Source organism: Drosophila rhopaloa, unplaced genomic scaffold, assembly GCF_018152115.1.
Source record: "Drosophila rhopaloa isolate 14029-0021.01 unplaced genomic scaffold, ASM1815211v1 contig_203, whole genome shotgun sequence".
NCBI classification, from domain to species: Eukaryota; Metazoa; Arthropoda; class Insecta; order Diptera; family Drosophilidae; genus Drosophila; species Drosophila rhopaloa.
Window position 1 is genome coordinate 4,296,245 of NW_025335088.1, and position 21,770 is coordinate 4,318,014.

The 21,770-nt window shown below is 38.7% G+C and overlaps 1 protein-coding gene across 3 annotated transcripts in view; it reads left to right on the top strand.

Moving 5' to 3' along the window:
• The window catches only part of LOC108041451 (plexin-B), a 37,815-nt gene extending 34,125 nt beyond the window's left edge, over window positions 1-3,690 (top strand). For 2 of the 3 annotated variants that reach the window (XM_044460680.1, XM_044460682.1), the window contains 2 exons: window positions 1,935-2,117; window positions 2,175-3,690. In XM_044460680.1, coding sequence (XP_044316615.1) covers window positions 1,935-2,117; window positions 2,175-2,282 — 291 coding nt within the window. In that variant the 3' untranslated portion in view covers window positions 2,283-3,690. Of the gene's footprint in view, window positions 1-1,934; window positions 2,118-2,174 lie in introns of those variants that run through there. The other variant, XM_044460681.1, reaches the window with a different exon arrangement.
• The last annotated feature ends 18,080 nt before the right edge of the window (window positions 3,691-21,770 follow it).

The window sequence follows — 21,770 nt, forward strand, 5'->3', positions numbered from 1 at the left end:
CTCGACTATAGCGTTCTCTCTTGTTTTCATATCGATTTGTGCGCGCCCAGCGTCACAACTTTCTAAGCCTGAAATAAAATTGTTTACCTTCAGAAAGTCTGCCTTTCGAAAACAGTGTGTTCTTTTGGGTAAATTCTTTGATTTTTCTTCTATTTCGGTACCCGAATCGATTGTCACTTCGATAGTGGTGCTACCCTGGACAGAAACACACCTTCAGGATTTGGTTAAAAACACAAGTCAAGCGAATTTCGAACATGGTTTACTTAAGATAACGATATGTGATACATGGTTTACTTAACATAACGATATGTCAAGCAGGCCATTAACAAAATCATGTTGTGCTTTAAGTAACTTCACGTCATTAACCAGGTTTCTTATAATATGAGATAAAATGCTTTCAGAATACAATTAGAAGTTATTTTGAAGACTTTACATTGGCTTGGCCTGGACTATTAAGTCTTATTCCCATGGGCCCCTTTTATCTTAGCTTCGAACTCTTTTACAACCGTATTTTTCGTCCAAAAGTTGCAAGGTCATTAAAAAGCTCATTTTTGATAGTGATCTTGAACGATGAAAACTTAAACTTTTCCACCTTTACACGATTTTATACCGGCTATAGTTTGGTTTAGTATATAAGACTTCAGATGTTTGATCAAGCCGAAAAACAAATACCACTGAAACGGGTTTTTTTTGATCATCCTTTTTTCCACAGAGCCGGTAGTCCGGACTCAGTAATCCCTTGTGGAGGTGTAGCTAAAATATCATGGATAGAATGATCCACTAATTGCATACTGATCCCTGGTTGCATACTTCTACTACGGATTGTTCGGATACCGAATCGTTTATAGCTTCTGATCTTAGCAACATTTAAAGGTTTGCTGCAATCGGCTGCTGATACACGGGAGTGCTCTGCTGTTTTTTGAATGAGGCTTTTTGCGCTTATCGGATTTCTCTAATAGCTTACGGATATTTAATCATCATATTATATTATTATCACCTCGGGAAAAACTATCTCTAGCAACGCCGAAACAGCTAATCAGTCCCTTCAAGCCGCCATTAGTTTGTCTCTACTTCTGATGTGCTGATATTTACACCACCCAAGCGTTTCTGAATGTATTGTAATTTTTCGCGCTCGAGATTGCCAATATTTAAATTGCTTGGACTTTCTTGGGCAATTTCCGCGCTTCTGACAATTCTAACAATTTCTAACCATTTTTCAACAACATTATCACTCATATGTTTTTTTTAAACTAAGTACAATGATTTTTGTTCCTTTTCCATTTAGTTTTTTGCTGAAATTTTTCTGAAATTGTGCTTATATTTGTCTGAGAGCTCTTTAAATTATTTTATTCTTAATTTTAAAATAGTTTATTTTAAATATTTATAATTTTTATAAATTTGGTGAAGACCATTTAATTTTAAATTTAATTTACTTTAATTTTAATATTTTGTTTTTTTTTTTATCTGAACGGATCGAGGGTCTTTCGAACGCGTTGGTTGCCAGTTAAGTATTTCCTGTAGTAAAGAATAATATAAGACGCGCAGTGTTGCGCCAATGAGAACACTTTGGGGATAGCGAGGCTATGACCGTCACGATTGACTAAATACTAAGTATTTAAATTCTAATAATAAAAGCTGAACCCTATGCCTTGCTGACCCGTCGGCTCGTGCATGGTGTTGGGTAGTCGCCGCTTTTCTTGCTTCTGAAACCGGCGTTGTGCAATATCCGTAGGTGATGATGGCCTTGCTTTATTTTCATGCCGGCTTGGAGTTGTAAGAAGTAGAAATGTAAAATATCGGTGCGGAGACCTACTTAATGATTAACCGGACATTTAATTGCAAATAATATTATAAATATGTCATATAATAATACATTTTTAAAATAAATAATATATTATTTCTCATAAACACCTTAAAAATTTGTTTATATGCAGGATATTCCAAACTATAGAATTATGGTTAAGCAATTTTACAGCGACGTATCAAGGCTTCCACAAATAAGCGACCAGGAAATGAGTACTGCTATGCAACAACTATCAGTAAGACAAAATGAGGAATTTGATACTATTTCTGCATTAAAAGAGTTATACATTTACATAACCAAATATAAGGATCAGGTAATAATATTATTAATTATGTGTTTTGCTTTAACCTGTTATTTCTTCTTTTTAAAGATTATGGAAGCACTTGAAACCGATATAAATTGCCGAAAGATGCAACTTTCCCGAAAATTAGAAAATGTTGCTGCTACACTCGACGGCGACGGAACATCTAATTGCTGACATAAGCAAGAATTTGTTTGGACTTTAAAATGTATTACATTTCGATTCAGATTTTGTTACCGAGACAATTTTAATTATTGGTCCTTGGCAACATTTTTAATTTTTTAATTAAAAAAAAATGACTGGTTTAAAAAATTGAGTACTTTTTATAGTGTGCATAGAAGTAGACATAAAAAATTGTTTCTAAACAAACATGTATGTACAAGAAGCAGGCTTTGTAAGATAAGATCAACAACCTTTTGATATTATTGCGAAGAAAAAATACACAACATTTTCAAAGAAATACTGATCATTTTTGCGTTGTATACTTTTGTACTTGTACGCAAAAACACGTGCGTATTGCCTTTATTGCATTTAAATATAGTATGGCAATCTAAGTATATAGACCTTTTGTCAGATTATCGTGATAAGTAAGTATATAATTAGCAATACTCTTGTAGGGGAAACTGATGTCCAAAAGTGGTTTCCAACGGACAATGTTTTTTTTTAAATATACTTGAGAAATTATTTCTTTCACATTTCAATGTTTTTTTTTTGTTTTTCTTGATACATAAATTTAATTCTGTCACGGTTTGTACGGATTTGTGCACGAGCTCATCCAATTTTTTATTTATCCAGGCTGGCTAACATTCCAATTTTAAACATGATCTGTCACTTTGTACCTCTGTCAAACTTATAATCCGCAGTTAAGGACTATGATCATTATAAATAATTAAAAAACTAAAAGAAAAGAAAAAACTTTTTATTTTAATAATTTTTATTATTTCATTCAAATGCTTTAAGGGTAAAATAAAGTTATTCCGCATCCGTGATTCAACCGATCGATCACGTGACCGATCTATCAAAAAATTTCAAGCCGTTTGATTTGTAAGAAAAAACATAAAAACCATAGTAAATCGCGGTACATCGTGAATACATTTTTTTGTTATTTTTGGGTAACAAGTAACCAAAATTACGAAAACACGCAAATAATTTAGTTTTAGCTGAAAAGGTTATATTTGTATAACGACATGGATATTTTCGTAAATCGAATTCGATTACCCAATTTCGCTCGATTTTATGTAATAAAAGTAATATCTTTCAAAATGTGTTGTGCATTTTACCTTCGCGTTAGTAAAGTTTGTAAGCAAGTTAAGAACTGATCAATATATCCCTATCATAAAAATTTCTGTAATCATATTAAGATAAAAAATGTTAATAAATATATTTGTATTTAATATTAAGTCCCAAAAACATAAATGAAATTGATAGATTATCTTTCTCTTTAACAACGATGAACCTCGATTTAGAATAACTTTGCGCCAGATAATATTTATCTTTCGACCACGATTCTCTTTTTATGTCAATTAAAATATATAATTTGTAAAAGAACGGTAAATTAAAAAAAAATAATAATAAACAAATGTAATTACGAAAACTTTCTTATTAATACATTTATACCGAAAAATTTGGATCATAGCCCCCCATTTAGCCTTTTTTTTTGACCAGGTATCCAAAAAATATAATTTTTATACCCTTGCAGAGGGTATTATAATTTAAGTCGATCTAGCCGTATGTCCGTCCGTCCGTTTCAACGCAAACTAGACCCTTAGTTTTAAAACTATTGTCTTTCTATTGCAGATAGTATATAAGAAAGAACGAGCCGGACCGGGCGACTATATCAAATAGCTCCCATTGGAACAATCGAGATTTTTCTAAGTGTAAGTTTGTTGTTTTCAATTATTTTTTTTCTTCCTTTGGATTTGGCAATATTTACATACTATGGAATTACGGTTTTAATTAAATTAAAATCAAACATCTATATCATAGAGCTCCCATAAGAAAATCAAGAAATTAAATAAAATAAAAATGAAAAAAAATTTTATATTTTATTTTTGTTTTTCTTGTTATTAAAATATTCCTTTGAGATATAGTAATTATACTATATATCAGAACTACGCTTTTAGTTTTGTCAAAATCAATATCATATAGATGCAATAGAAACGATGGCAAAATGCAGCGCAAAATCGACATAACTTCATTGTTTTTCGTGATTAACTGTATTTTGTATTAACTGCAAGGGTGTATAAACTTCGGCTTGCCGAAGTTTATTTCCTTTCGTGTTTATTTTTTTTTAATGTAAACCGAAGCTTGATTTGGCAAGACGAAGTTTTAATAGCCTGGTAGTCATACTACCATAATAATACTGAGGTATGATTATATATTATATAATATAATTGAATTGTGCCTATAATTTAAAACAACCAAATTTATTACACTTTATCCGCTGGTTCCTATGACAGCGATAGAATAAAGCTTCTTTTAAAAATGCAATTTTAACCCGATTGTCCCTGTGGCAGCTATATGTTATGGACGTCCGATCAGACCCGTTTTTTAAACTTCATCTTTATACACATATTATTGAGTTTTACAGTAACAATGTTAAGTTTGAGCACAATCTAGCCACTTTAGACACAATACAGAAACAAGCTATTTTTCAATGCGACATTATATATATATATTGAACTCGATTTAAATAAACCCCAACTGAAGTGAAAACTTAATAAATAAGACATTAAATACTTCGAGTGGTATATTTGAACCTTGATTGTTTCTATGAACTATGTAAGACCATGATACGATGTAACCATGATAGCCTGTAGCAGTCAGGCTTTTATTGGTATAGAAACGGAGAGACAATTTTTTTTTCGGCGTTAGAAACTGTCCTAAAGGACTTGGGCCGAGGTAAAAGAGTCCAAGAAGCTCGTCGCTTTTGGGCGTGGTTCTTGGTAAGCTTCTTACCTTTTCAACATAACCAGAATAAGTTTTAAATGTGCCTGAGTATTCAAAATTAACTGTAAAGTTCGTTTAGCAACAGTCCGCTTTGCCCGACAAACTTAGCGATAGGGCTATCTACCCTCCCCTCATTTCCCTCTCACATGTTCGTGTATTATACGGGACGATTCGCGAGAAGAAAGACGCGAGATATTCAAAAATGGAGTAAGATCAATTTTGTGCTAATGAAGTAAGCATTAATCGTTTCAAGAGCGGCAGAGAGTCAAGATTTGAGATTATAGGAAAAAGTCTATTGCAGTCTGAACATAACACTCTGAATATTATGGGAATAGAATTTCTAGTTAACCTACTTGACCTACTTCACGCTAATTAAGGCTCCACCTCCCTGCAAAAACTTCGGAGGTTAAGATCCCCGGTTTTAACGAGGTTTATGTAAACAGGATAATTGAGATGGCATTTGTGACGATTCTGACTGACGGCTAGGCCACCACAATAGATATAAGCAATTTTTTTTTTCGCGCGGAGTCTCACGGCCCATTTACCCGCCCAACCGACTGAGGGGCGCAGCCGTGTATCGTACTGCATAAGATAGACGCGAGATAGGAAAATAAAGGTAAAGGTCCGGGGAAAAAAATAATAGTTAGATCAATCTTGTGCCAATGAAGCAAGTATCAATCGTTTTAGGAGCGGCAGAGAGTCAAGATTTGATATTACAGGAAAAAGTCTATTATATTTAGAACATAATACTCTGAAAGGCATAGTTAGATCTACAATGATTTAAAATTAGGGGAAAATAATTTCTAGTTAATCTACTTGGCACAGAAAAGTTTAGCCGACTTAACAAGTCGGGGCAGTCAATATCACCATGTATAAGGTTATAAATAAAGATAGTACCAAGCATCGTTCTACAGTTGGCTAGGGATGGTAAATTAATCAAAAGAAGTCTACTAGAATAAGAAGGTAAGATAAGATTTGCATCCCAGTTTAGGCGCCGTAAAGCAAAAAGAAGGAAGTTTTTTTGTACAGATTCAATACGACCAATATGTATTCCGTATTGTGGACTCCAGACGGGAGACCCATACTCCAGAATCGGACGGACTAGCGAAATAAATAAAGTTTTAGTCAAATAAGGATCATCGGATATATCGGATTGGCCTGATAAAAAGTCATCAGCTTGCACTTGGAACCGTTTAAATTTAGTAAATTATCTCGGCACCAGTATTGAAAATTATCTAGATCGGATTGCAAGTTTAAGTTTAAATGGCAGGAAATGTCCTTATACTGCAGGCACAACTTAACATCATCTGCGTACATAAGTACGCGAGAATGACTTATAATTGAGGGAAGATCGTTAATAAATAATGTAAAAAGTAACAGACCCAGATGGCTCCCTTGTGGGACACCGGAGGTAACACGGAGAATTTCAGAAATTGAATTTTTAAAAAGGACCCTTTGTGACCTGCCATTTAGATAACTTGAAATCCATTTAAGCAGATCAACTGGAAAACCTAACAGGTCAAGTTTTTGAATGAGAAGTAAGTGATTTACAGAGTCAAATGCTTTACTAAAGTCAGTGTAAATGACGTCTGTTTGAAAACTACTATTGAAGCCTTTTATCACAAATGAAGTGAGCTCTAGAAGGTTTGTGATTGTGGATCTACGTTTTATAAATCCGTGTTGACACGGAGAAATGATTGATCTGCAAAGGTGCTGCAAATAATTAATAATAATTTTTTCAAAAAGCTTAGGAATAGCTGACAACTTAGAAATACCTCTGTAGTTACTGGCTTCTAACTTGTTACCTTTTTTGAAAAGAGGAATAACAAATGATTCCTTCCAAATATTTGGGAATTGGGAGGTTTCTAGAGATAAGGTAAACAACTTGTGAAGAGGTTTGCACAGGGCCTTAGCGCAATACCTAAGCACGCACCCAGGAATACCATCGGGCCCTGGCGAATAAACAGGCTTAATACGAAGAAGATCCAAAAGAAGAGAGCTTTCTGTTAAAGTGGGACAGAATATGAGGTTTGACTTGGACATGGAGTAAGAATAAGGCTGTGATGAATAATCTAAAGTAGAGTAAGTCGTTTGAAAAAATTGGGCAAATAAATCGGCTATTGCCTGATCTGTGGTTGCCGTCATGTTTTCGAACGAGAGCGAGGAAGGAAAAGAATTAGATTTACGCTTGGTGTTAACAAAATTATAAAACTGTTTCGGGTCCTGAGAGAACTGGACCTTACAACGGTTTAAGTAAATATTATAACACTGAGCATTAAGCACGGTAAATCTTGACCGAGCACTTAAATATCTAGTAAAAACAGATTCAGAACCGGTATTTTTATATTTCCTAAAAAGTCTGGACTTTACATTTCTTAAGTGTGTCAACTCTTTGCTAAACCAAGGTGATTTATTGGAAGTTGACGGATAGTACCACGGAACACAGGAATTAAAAAATGAGTTTATTGCAGTGTAAAAAACATTAACTGCATCGGACATATTAATGCATAAGTAAAGATCAGACCAATTAAAGCCAGAAATAAAATTATTTAGCCTCAGAAAGTCTGCCTTGCGAAAACAATGCATTCGTTTGGATTTTTCTGATTTTTCTTCTATAACTCTACCCGTATCAAATGAAAGTTCGATTGTTGGGTGATATGGATCGAGTGGTGCTACTCTGGACAGAAACACACCTTCAGGATTTGATACAAAACACAAATCAAGTAGGCGATCTAATGAATTTCGAACATGGTTTACTTGAGATAGAGATATGTCAAGCAGGCCATCAATAAAATCATGCTGTGCTATAGGTAGTAAGACATTCGATCCATCCTCAGTGGACCAAGTAACTCCAAGTATATTAAAATCACCTAGAACTATCAACTGATCCCTATCGGAAAGCTTATTTGCAACGGACTTAATAACGGATAGGTGATTTAAATAATCAGGAAGTTCAGACAACGGCGGAATATATGAGCAAGTTATATATATAAAGTTACCAGGAAGTGATAACTTTACACAAATAAATTCAATGGTATTGAATTCATCAAAAAATAACTCCTCAGACGGGAAGTTTGAATCAACTCCAATTAAGACTCCACCTCCCCGTCTAGAGGGACGGTCATACCTATATATTGTGTACTTACCTGGAAAAACTTCGGAGCTAAAGATCTCCGGCTTTAACCAGGTTTCTGTGAACACAATAATATGAGATGCAAAGGAAAGGCTATCAGAATACAATTTATTGAGTTTGCTACGCAAACCTCTTGCATTCTGATAGGAAAGAAGGAGGTTAGAAGTTAGTTTATTGAAATTGGTACACTGGTTTGGCCTCGACTAGGAAGTTTTACTCCCACGGGCCCCTTCTTCTTTATCTTAGCCTCGAACTCTTTTACAACCATTTTGTCCGGCCAAAAGTCGCCCGAGCATATGGCTTCAAAAAGCTCGTTAGGGACAGTTATCTTGAAAGATGAAATGTCTCTAGCATAAGAAAACTTAAACTTTTCCACCTTTACACTATTACAATCGGCTTTAGTTTTGTCTTGTATATAAGACAGTACATCAGAAGATGTTTGATCAGGGGAAAGCCGAGAAACGAAAATTTGTTTCTTTAGTGGAACCACTAAAAGGGATTTTGGTGGAGCAGTTATTGTGTTTGCTGAAATCAGCTGCTGATCCGCCGGAATGCTCTGTTGTTCTTTTGATTTCGGTTGCGGGGTGTTCCCCTTTTGCTCCTTACCACCAGCGGCCTTTTTGCGCTTAGGGGACTCTTCTAATAGCTTACGACTATTAAACTGCGAGTCCAGCGCAGAGAGGAGATCATCAGCTCGGCGAAAACTATCTCTAGCCACTCCGAAACAGCTAATCAGCCCCATCAGGCCGCCTTTAGTTTGGCGCATGAACGATTTCATCTCGTTCGCAACCTCGACACAAGCGTCACAACAAAACTGCAAATTGGGCCCCTTTGAAAGGTCATCACTTGTCCGGCCAGTAAAACCGGCGCACTTGGTGTGCACCATATTTTCACACAGCCAGCAAGTCATATTAGACTGGTCAGCCCTGATTACGAGGCTGCATTTTTTGCAGAAGCAGACTAAATTTTTATTATTTATTATAATACCGCAAGAGCGCAGAAACTGCACGCTTAGAACTTTTAAAGCAAAGAGAGAAAGAGAGTGGGAGCGTAAATAATTTAAAGTGCATGCACAAAAGAAAAACGGCGGGGATATAAGAAAAGAAAACACAGATAAGAATTACGAAAAACTAAAACAAATTTATTAGTATAAAATACAAAGTGCTCTCGCGAAGCGAACGGAGTTTAAATTTATGTTTAAATAAACCGGACGAGAATTAAAATTGTTTTGATAAAACCCACCGATGGGAATAAACGAAAACAAAATGCAAAATTCGAAGCGCAGAAAAAACACGACCGTTCACTTTGAAAGTCAAAGACGATGGTTATTTAAGTTTAATATTATTATCATAAGTTTGTAAGAGAAAGGAAATGAAGAATTATTATTTAGTAATTGGAAAGCGAATCTATGGGATTCTCTCACTTGCCCCACTAATCCCACATCGTAGCGGAATGGCAGATCCTTCCGACATGGTTAATCAAACTAGCTTCTAGCCGGCCAACCCCGACAGAATGCGGCTGCGGCCCCACCAGAAGGTCCAGCCCGTAGGATTCCTGGCCTCACGACTCTCGCACCCCGACCAATCGGTGGAATTCGGCTGCGTCCTCGCCCGAAATCCAGCCCGTGGAATCTTTGACCCCACCACCCTCACACCTCGGCCACGTACAATAAAACCCGGCTACGGCCTCGCCCGAAGGTCCAGCCGGTGGAATTTTCCGTCCGAAGTCATAACGTCGAAGGTCCTGGAATACCTCCCTCGAGTGGATAGGCGTAAATCTCTGGAATAATTAATTGAAAATCATCGTTCGCCCCGCGGACATTTCCCAGTGTCTCAGTGATTTTACAAATTTCTTGTAAAAGGACCTCTGGATCCGAATGAGAATTGCATCCCGGCCAGAGAGCATCCTTACAAGTGGCGCCCGAGCAAGGACATTGAGGCTAACTAGAGCAACACCAAAGTGGCTTTACCCTGAAGAATCGCGCCCCTGCCGAGCGTTACAAACTGTTAGAGCGAAGGAAAACAGAGAGTAAAATAAGAAGGAAAAGTAGAGGATCGATATTGCAAAGGAAAAGAAAGGAGTTTCGCGTACTACAATAAAGCATGGCTGATACGAAGGAGTCCGACGGCGAGTATGAAGAAGCCGATTCGATTGAAAACCCAGGCGTTGGAGTATGATTGATCTATGCCCGCCGTAAAGATGAGTTAGCCGCTCTAGCACTCGAGTTCGTGTTCAGCGCCGACGGCACCGTAGCAGAAACGCAGAAGGCGTTCGCTACAGGATCGTTTCCAGAGTCGGTGTGGAAACGACTCGCTCAACTACAGGAGCACTACAGCTCGATAGCTGTAGCTCCGAACCGACTAGGAGGCGACAAAGGGTTCATGCCGGGAGCCAAGAAGACCGAAGTAAGCCAGAGTCAGGTTCCATATTTCGGCGCCTATGCATCTCCCGGGAGACTGACAAGTACTCGAGGAGTCCATCCCGGAACCTAACGAGATTTCATCGCCCCACCACTCGGAAACCACGACGTGCCCAATTCGCTAGTATCAGAAGTCCCAGTAACTAAATACCAATATAATCGCTAGAATGCATAACGCCATACGATTTTTTTACACACGAATTTTTTGTGCTGGCTTTTCAACTGGCTTTTCAACAGGCTTTTCGCTCTCCTACCCAAAAGCCAGCGAGAGAGTGCTCTAGAGCCAGCCGCTCTCTTACACGCATACTGCGACAGCCGACGAATGTGTGTGTGCACATGTATTCACAAGCATACTCTTTATTTTTCAATTCTAGCATTATTAAAAACACTTACTTTGTATTGCCTTTATATGATAATTAGTATGTATCGAATGTAGTATATTTTTTAGAAATTACCAAATATATCTATAAAGATACATAATTTATTTATTTATTTTATTTTCGGATGCACTATGATCAGCGCAAACAAGTGACCCTTACGAAACCAAGCAGTGCTTGTACGCGCGGAGCCCAATGGGCGTAAAAATGAGAAGTTAAAAAGGACAATATAGAAGCGGACAGACTAAGTTAGAAATACGTACGAGACTAATACTAATACTAATTTTGTGCTAAGTAAGATAAAATTAATGCTTTCAGACTTGGCAAAGAGTCGGTAGTAGAAATAACATGGTTTAGTCTATTATTTCATCCATGACTTCACATTGGAATAATTGTCATTAGGGTATTCAGCGTGCGACGTGTGAACGATTTTTAGGAGCCTCAGAAATTTTGCGATTGAACAGGATGAATATTTTTATATTTATTGTATTTTAAATATATTGATTTAAAAATATGTGCTATTTTTAAATTATACGTATTATAATAACACTATATAAAATTATTATCATAATATAAATTAAATTTATATAAGTATTTGATATTAACTATTTTAATTATTTAGAAAAAAGAAAAACCCAAAGGGGAAACAAAATAGGTTTGCGCGCTTTTAAAATCAAATTTAAAAGGCAAAAAATCATTAAACCAAATTTTATTTTCATACGAAATAGATAAATTGGATAACTTACATAAAATGTACTTGTTTTATATTTATATACATATACTCCTAAGGTAGCTAAATTTTGAATATTAAACCTACCCTGTAAAAATAAATAATAAATATTTGTATATGTAAATGTATATTAAGTATTATATTTATTAAATATACTAAATAATTAAAATAGTTAATATGTTAAATATTCTATTAAATTGATTAAATAATTTTTTGAGGAGATGCTGTTTTGCACCCCACTTCGGCCGTTTCTATTAAATTAAAATAAAAAGGCCTAGTTTTCGTTTTCGAAATCGTGTGCTTTCGAAGTGTTAGTGCAAAACGAGAAAAGTGAATAGTAAGTATTGTACAGTGTACGTTTTCGAGGTTTTACATTCGTACTGCTCAAATTAACATGGTACTGTTAGCGCAACGCAGATGCTGCACAGCTGTTAGCGCAACGCAGATGCTGCACAGCTGTTAGCAAACTTTACGTTACATTTACAAATTGATAGTAAACAATGAAATTTAGGCGTTCTGCTGCAAACATGCTTCCCCCGTTGGAAGATGATGGCTTTCAACCGATTTGGTTTCGATTGGCAGAACGGCGATCCTTGCTATGGATCTCCTGACCAGTCCCTTTGCGGTGCGGATGACGACAACTCTTGAAATGCCGTCCCCTCTTGTGATGACGGTGTTCTCGTTATCAAGGGGCCACTTGAGTGGCGGTGCATTGCCCTCCTTTATCAGGACCATGGTTCCGGGTTGGAGATTTTGCCGAGCTCTTGAAGCAGGGACAAGTAGGATGTGCTCCACTTCCTCCAGAACGCTTGCTGCATTTGGCATACTTTTTGCCAGCGACTGAGGTGAGTTGCTTTTAGGTGGGTCAAGTCAGGCTCGTCAATAGAATAAAGTGGTCTTGAGTTGAGCATTGCTGAGATTTGACAGATGAGGGTTCGAAGCTCGTTGAATGAAAGAGTTGAGTTTCCAACGATGCGGTAAAAATGGTACTTTGCTGATTTTACAGCGGCCTCCCATAATACACCGAAATGTGGGGAACGTGGAGGAATGAAATGCCAATTGACTCCCAACGCTGTACAGCTGTTGAAAATCTCGCTTCTCTGTGGATCACTTAGAAATAATTCGCGAAGTTCCTTTAGCTCGTTCCGAACACCCAGAAAGTTCGTGCCGTTATCAGTCCATATTGAATACGGTTTCCCTCGAAGGCTTATGAAGCGTTTCAATGCTGCGAGAAATGATGATGTCGATAAGTCCTCCACCAATTCAAAACGAACTTCCTTCGTTGCAAAACATATGAAAATTGAGACGTATCATTTTTCTTGCGCGCGGGTTCTTATTTCCGATTTTGTCTAAAATGGACCGCAAAAGTCAATGCCAGTTACATCAAATGTTGGGCTTGGCTGGGCGCGCTCGGCTGGCAGTGGGCACTTACTTGGTCGAGAAGTTTGGGCCGCATTCGAAAGCAGCGGATGCATTTATTGATGATACTCGATATCGCTGACGAACTGTTGCAAGGAGGAATTGAGGACCAGCATGAAGGAATATGGTATGGTAGTGCGTGATTATTGCATCGGTAACTTGATGATGCTTAGGCAGCAAAATCGGATGCCTGGCTTCGTACTCGAGGTTTGAATTCTAAGCAGGACGCTGCCAAATCCAGCCGATGCGTTGATATAAGTGTTTTGAGCTCCTTTCGGGTAGATCAGATGGATGAGCTAGGCTGTTAGAAACAAAAATGATGAAGTTAGAAGGGTCTTCTCGTTTCCAAGCAAGCGCTATTGTACAGTCGCTCCAGCAGTGGTATTTGCAGACAAATTTGAATTCCTTGGCATAAGATCGGATGAAAGAAGCTTTGCTGAGAGTTCGTGCTTTGGGATTGTCAGAGTTTTCAAAGGAGAGACCCTGGATTTCGAGCATAACAAACGTGATGTAGCTCAATTGTGGCTAGTGGCGTTAGAATGAATCGCGGAATGTTAGACAAACACTTGAAAGCTGAGAAATTAACATTCATCCCAGTCCAACCTTTCCTTCCATAAAGCGTTCTGCTGCGAACAAATAATTTAAATAGTCAATATATTAAATATACTATTTAATAATTAGAATAAAACATATAAAACTGTTTGATTAAATATGAACAAATTTAAATACATGTTGATAATATTAGATATGTTGTTATTCGTATTTACTTTAAATATTTTAAGTTATCAAATCAAAGTTTAATATATTTGAATTAAAATTAAATTTAATGTTTCCATAAATCATTAAATCAAAGTTTAATATATTTGAATAAAAATTAATTTTAATTTTTTCATTTTAAAGTTAATAAAAAACAGCCATGGATGAAAAATAAAGCGAAATATATTTAATTAAATATCTTTTAAGAATATTCAATTTAAAAATACTTCGCTTTGTTTTTGTTTAGCAATCATAGTATATTCAAATATATTTAATTTAATTTAAATATGTATGTTCGCAGCAGAACGTCTGAATTTAATTGTTTATTATCAATTTCTAAATGTAACGTAGTTTGCTAACAGCATATGCGTTGCGCTAACAGCACCATGTTAATTTAACACTACGAATGTAAAACCTAAAAAACAAACACTGTACAACACCTACTATTCTCTTCTCTCGTTCTTGCCTAAAGCTTAAAAGTACGCGATCTTAAAACGAAGGCTAGGCTTTTTTTATTTTACAGCATCTCCTCAAAACATTGGTGACCCCGACGTGATTCTATCTGGGTTTTAGTGCAAATGGCAACTTCAGTTCTAACCTTTTGCTGTCTGGCCAAACGCCGTCAGGCACATTTCTTACACACACACACACATACAATCGTCTCCAGAAAACGGTAATCGCGTTTTCCTGTGCCCAAATTTGACTTTCGCAATCGTCAAGGGTAAATTTCTTGCATCCGTTAGTCGTGCTACAGTGAACAACATCTAAGATGGCCAAAGTTGCTGACATTTTGCCACCGGCAGACAGTCAAGATAAAGAATCGGCTGATATTGACTTCTACAAGGCCAAGTGCGCATCCCTTCAGCGCCAACTAAAGGCAATGGGCGACCATTTCAGCATCGGCGACTTGAGTACCTACGATGAAGCCGACTTATTAGTTCGTATGAAAATGAAGGACGACTTCGAAATGTGGCAAGATAAAGTGGAAAGGCTGGACCTAATCGAGCTCTCCTCAAATGCACGCTCCGAGTTCGCAATTTCCTATTGGAAAGCAAAGTCTTCGCTGACTCGCCACATGGATGCCTTTATGAAGTCACACATTGCAGATGCTAACTCAACACCATTTCCTGCCTACCAGGACAATATCAATGTTAGCGGCAGCTACGAGGATTGTCCAGATTTCATTGCCATGTACAACAGTGTCGTAGGGAACAACGAGGATTTAAGCAATGTAGAGAAATTTCAACACCTGCGCGCATGCTTGGATGGCGCGGCTCTAAGCACAATCAAATCGTTGGAACCTGCCGATGCCAATTACGATAAGGCATTGGAGTTACTTACAAAGCGTTTTGATAACAAATTGCTACATTTTCAGGGTCATGTTCGAGCTATTTTTGGGCTGGCAAATGTTGAAAAAGGATCTTCAGAAGCCCTGCGCGGTCTAAGTGACAAAATCAACTCACACCTTCGGGCACTTAGCACCATCTCAACCATTCCTCAACTGGCCGATGGATTACTCATTCACATTATCTCACGCAAGCTCGACCACAGCACTCAGGAAAGATGGGAGGAGGCATTGCCATCCGACAAGCTTCCCAGCTGTAATGATATGTCAACCTTCCTGGAAAGGAGATGTCGCATGCTGGAAAATCTTAACAGCGCTACGGTTCCCACACCTAGCCTTCAGGTGAGCCGAAGCTCCCATAGATCAAATCGAAGCTCTTTCATTGCCACAAACATCAGAAACCAACAACTTTGTACCTTTTGCGATTCTAAGGATCACTATATCGTGAAATGCCTACAATTCATAAATCTGTCCCCAAGCTTACGTCACAAGGAAGCCAAACGTTTAAATCTGTGCCTAAATTGTCTCCGGAAAGGTCATGGCTTGCAGCAATGTCGCTCAGGGCATTGCAGGCACTGTCAGCAAAAGCACCATTCTTTACTGCATTTGGCCCCCATAGCGGCTCAATCATCAGTCTCATGTGCACCTGGCTCGCAGCTTGCAATTGCATCCCAGCCAAGTATACCAGATTTATCAACGCCCTTAGCTTCCACTCTCGTAGCCACTTACCCTGAAGACAACTCTAGGAACGTGGTCAATCATTTATGCAAAAGGCCATTCAGGCCTGTATATACCATGCCGTGCCTTGTTGGATTCTGGATCCCAACTCAACTTTGTCACCACGCGTCTGGCTAACCAGCTCCAGATCAAGGTTCATCATGCAGCCGTATCGATATCAGGAATTGGCGAGTCAACGATAGCATCTAACTTGTCAACTGACATTGTAGCTCAGTCCTATGACAAGAGATTCACCACATCCTTCCCAGTAGTCATAACTCAATCAATAACAGATTATTAACCGAACTTTGGCCTCGACATCTCCAACTGGAGCATTCCTAAAAATATATCACTCGCAGACCCCACGTTTTTCAAATCTCAGAGAATAGATTTATTGCTTGGGGCCGGTCTATTTTTCGACCTAATCTGTGTAGGCCAAATTCGAATGGCAGACAATTTACCAATTCTCCAAAAGACCAAAATAGGTTGGGTGGCTTCAGGTGGACACCATCTCGTTCGCAACAGCTATTCATCTCTGGCGGCCTTTCGTAAAGTCCCGAAGTTTGAGGATGATTCCTTATCAGAGATTGTAAAAAGATTCTGCGAAATCGACAATTCGTGCGGCGAATCTCCAATAACATCCGCTGAAGACGAAATATGCGAACAGCAGTTTCTACAGTGCTACTCTAGACTTGAGTCGGGTCAGTACTCCGTAAGGTTGCCGACTAAATTCAGCACTGACACGTTAGGAGATTCCTTTCAACGCGCACTTAGACGCTTCAAGGCGCTCGAAGTCAAACTGGCAAAAAACCTTCAAACTAAACTGAAGTACTCTGCTTTCATGCACGAATACATCGAGCATGTTTTCCCACAATTCTATTTGCCGCATCATTGCGTTGAAAAACCGGATAGCTCTACGACAAAATTGCGTGTGGTTTTTGACGGATCAGCCAAATCTACGTCAGGAGTATCTCTAAATGATCTGCTACATACGGCCCCGTCGATACAACCCAAACTTTGTAACATTCTCATCAAATTTCGTCTTCGCAGAGTTGCTATGTGCAACGATATTTGCAAGATGTATCGCTGTGTGCGAGTAACTCACCCAGATCAATTTCTTCAGTGCATCCTATGGCGCGGTCATCTCGATGAAGAAATAAGGACATACACGTTGGATACCGTAACGTACGGAACCAAGCCCGCTGCCTTTCTAGCAATTCGAGCAATGCAGAATCTGGCTCTCGACGAAGAAAGAAACTTCCCACTAGCTGCGAAAATCGTGCGACAGGATTTTTATGTAGACGACTTAATTTCAGGAGGAGATTCCGTGGAGGAGGCCGTCCAAATCCGTCTACAAGTAAAAGAACTATTGGCAAAGTGTAATTTTCCGAAAGAAAGAGAAAGCGATTCAGATTGTGAAAAGCTTATGGAATTTAAGGATGGATTGCCTGCTCTTTAACCTCGCACATAATTTACCCGACAAACCCATCACAAAACGAAGTATGCTATCCATGATAGCCAAGGTTTACGACCCACTTGGATTAATCTCACCCGTCGTTACCAAACTCAAAATATTTCTTCAAGCTCTATGGAAGGAAAGGTTGGACTGGGACGAATGCTTGCCGCAAGCAATGCACTGCGAATGGAATCTGCAAATTTCTCAGCTTTCAAGTGTTTGTCTAACATTTCCGCGATTCATTCTAACGCCACTGGCCACAATTGAGCTACATGGGTTTTGCGACGCAAGCATGGCTGCTTATGGCGGTTGCGTATACGTCCAATCTGAGTTGCAGGGTGTATATTCTTCATATTTGTTATGCTCGAAATCCAGGGTCTCTCCTTTGAAAACGCTGACAATCCCAAAGCTCGAACTCTCAGCAGCGCTTCTTTTATCCGATCTTATGACAAACATCGCCAAGGAATTCAAATTTGTTCGCAAATACCACTGCTGGAGCGATTCTACAATAGTGCTTGGATACGAGAAGCCTCTTCTAACTCCAACATTTTTGTTTCCAACAGGGTAGCTCAAAACCAGCGGCGGACAAAGGGAATGATCTGGCATCATGTGCCGTCACAACTGAACCCGGTGGATATATTGTCAAGAGGATGCAAGCCGCTTGAACTTTTAGAATCACCACTTTGGAAAAACGGACCTTCCTTTTTACAAGCCGGCAGCGCAGGATGGCCACAAACCGCGTCTCATCCATCTGATCTACCCGAGAGGCGCTCAAAAACACTTATATTAACGCAACGGCTGGATTTGGCAGCGTCCTGTAAATTCAGCAATTCCTTCACGAAGCTTCAACGGATTTGTGCATTCGTAAATAAATTCATCAAGCGCATCATATTCAGCGAGTCCGAAGGCACTACTCAATCCAGATGATCTCAAAGGCGGAACGCAACTTTTGCTGAAAAGCATTCACATTGTGCATTTCGGCGAGGAGTACAAAGCGCTAAGTTTAAGGAACCCGCTGCCCCAACTAGCAAGCTGCGGTCTTTATGCCCATTTTTGGACGACGAAGGACTTCTGCGCGTCGGAGGTCGTACTCAGAATTCAAACCTCGAGTTCGAAGCCATGCATCCGATTTTGCTGCCTAAGCATCATCCAGTTACCGATGCAATAATCACGCACTACCATACCACATTCCTTCATTCCCTCATCTGTCAAATCTCAGCAATGCTCAACTCAAGACCTCTTTATTCTATTTCAGAAGATCCCAACGACTTGAAGATTCTTACACCTGGCCATTTTATCAGGGGCTAGGGGAACCCAACGATCGACGAGCCTGACTTGACCCACCTAAACGCAGGACACCTCAGTCGGTGGCAAAAGGTGTGCCAAATGCAGCAAGCGTTCTGGAGGAAGTGCAGCATATCCTACTTGTCCCAGCTTCAAGAGCGTGGGAAGTGGAAGACGACTCGGCAAAATCTCCAACCTGGAACCATGGTCCTGATTAAGGAGGACAATGCACCGCCACTCAAGTGACCCCTTGGTAGAGTAGACAGCGTCGTCACAGGAGGGGACGGCATTTCAAGAGTTGTCGTCATCCGCACCGCAAAGGGACAGTTCAGGAGAGCCATAGCCCGGATCGCCGTTCTGCCAATCGAAACCAAATCGGTTGAAAGCCATCATCTTCCCATGTTCGCAGCAGAACGCCTAAATTTAATTGTTTATTATCAATTTCTAAATGTAACGTAGTTTGCTAAGCAAACTCTAGACGGGAGACCCATACTCCAGAATCGGACGGACTAGCGAAATAAATAAAGTTTTTGTCAAATAAGGATCATCGAATTCTTTTGACCACCTTTTAATAAATCCAAGCACTCCTCTGGCTTTATTAACCATGGACGAAATGTGATTAGAAAAATTTAGTTTAGAGTCCAAGAGAACGCCAAGATCGTTTACAAGAGTTATTCTATCCAAAGTGCTGCCACTTAACGTGTAAGTCGCGTATATCGGATTGGACCGATAAAAAGTCATCAGCTTGCACTTGGAACCGTTTAAATTTAGTAAATTATCTCGGCACCAGTTTTGAAAATTATCTAGATCGGATTGCAAGTCTAAATGGCAGGAAATGTCCTTATACTGCAGCCACAACTTAACATCATCTGCGTACATAAGTACGCGAGAATGACTTATAATAAAAAAGTAACGGACCCAGATGGCTCCCTTGTGGGACACCGGAGGTAACACGGAGAATTTCGGAAATTGAATTTTTAAAAAGGACCCTTTGTGACCTGCCATTCAGATAACTTGAAATCCATTTAAGCAGATCAACTGGAAAACCTAACAGGTCAAGTTTTTGAATAAGAAGTACCTGATTTACAGAGTCAAATGCTTTACTAAAGTCTGTGTAAATGACGTCTGTTTCAAAACTACTATTGAAGCCTTTAATCACAAATGTAGTGAGCTCTAGAAGGTTTGTGATTGTGGATCTACGTTTAATAAATCCGTGTTGACACGGAGAAATGATTGATCTGCAAAGGTGCTGCAATTGAGGAGTAATCATTTTTTCAAAAAGCTTAGAAATAGCTGACAACTTAGAAATACCTCTATAGCTACTGGCTTTTAACTTGTTACCTTCTTTGAAAAGAGGAATAACAAATGATTCCTTCCAAATATTTGGGAATTGGGAGGTTTCTACAGAAAAGGTAAACAACTTGTGAAGAGGTTTGCACAGGGTATTAGCGCAATACCTAAGCACGCACCCAGGAATACCATCGGGCCCTGGCGAATAAACAGGCTTAATACGAAGAAGATCCAAAAGAAGAGAGCTTTCTGTTAAAGTGGGACAGAATATGAGGTTTGACTTGAACATGGTGTAAGAATAAGGCTGTGATGAATAATCTAAAGTAGAGTAAGTCGTTTGAAAAAATTGGGCAAATAAATCGGCTATTGCCTGATCTGTGGTTGCCGTCATGTTTTCGAACGAGAGCGAGGAAGGAAAAGAATTAGATTTACGCTTGGTGTTAACAAAATTATAAAACTGTTTCGGGTCCTGAGAGAACTGGACCTTACAACGGTTTAAGTAAATATTATAACACTGAGCATTAAGCACGGTAAATCTTGACCGAGCACTTAAATATCTAGTAAAAACAGATTGAGAATCGGTATTTTTATATTTTCTAAAAAGTCTGGACTTTACATTTCTTAAGTGTGTCAACTCTTTGCTAAACCAAGGTGATTTATTGGAAGTTGACGGATAGTACCACGGAACACAGGAATTAACAAATGAGTTTATTGCAGTGTAAAAAACATTAACTGCATCGGACATATTATTGCATAAGTAAAGATCAGACCAATTAAAGCCAGAAATATATATTATTTAGCCTCAGAAAGTTTGCCTTGCGAAAACAATGCATTCGTTTGGATTTTTCTGATTTTTCTTCTATAACTCTACCCGTATCAAATGAAAGTTCGATTGTTGGGTGATATGGATCTTCAGGTTGCGTGAGTGGTGCTACTCTGGACAGAAACACACCTTCAGGATTTGATACAAAACACAAATCAAGTAGGCGATCTAATGAATTTCGAACATGGTTTACTTGAGATAGAGATATGTCAAGCAGGCCGTCAATAAAATCATGCTGTGCTATAGGTAGTAAGACATTCGATCCATCCTCAGTGGACCAAGTAACTCCAAGTATATTAAAATCACCTAGAACTACCAACTGATCCCTATCGGAAAGCTTATTTGCAACGGACTTAATAACGGATAGGTGATTTAAATAATCAGGAAGTTCAGACAACGGCGGAATATATGAGCAAGTTATGTATATAAAGTTACCAGGAAGCGATAACTTTACACAAATAAATTCAATGGTATTGAATTCATCAAAAAACAAGAAAGGAAAGCTAACTTCGGACGGAGCCGAAGTTGATATACCCTTGCAGAATATTCTGTAAATTATATTCTTCAAAATTATTCATATGATGTATTCTTAATACTCATAAAAAGTCCCAACTTCCTAACTTTAAAAACACCAACGTTATGGCTTTTCCGATTTTTCAGTTATATGGCAGCTATATGATATAGTCGCCCGATCCGGCTCGTTCCGACTTATATACTACCTGCAATAGAAAGACAACTATTGGGAAAGTTTCAAGCAGATAGCTTTAAAACTGAGGGACTAGTTTGCGTAGAAACGGACGGACGGACGGACAGACGGACGGACGGGCAGACGGACGGACAGACGGACGGACAGACGGACAGACGGACATGGCTAGATTGACTCTCCCGGTGATGCTGATCAAGAATATATATACTTTATAGGGTCGGAAATGTCTCCTTCACTGCGTTGCAAACTTTTGACTGAAAT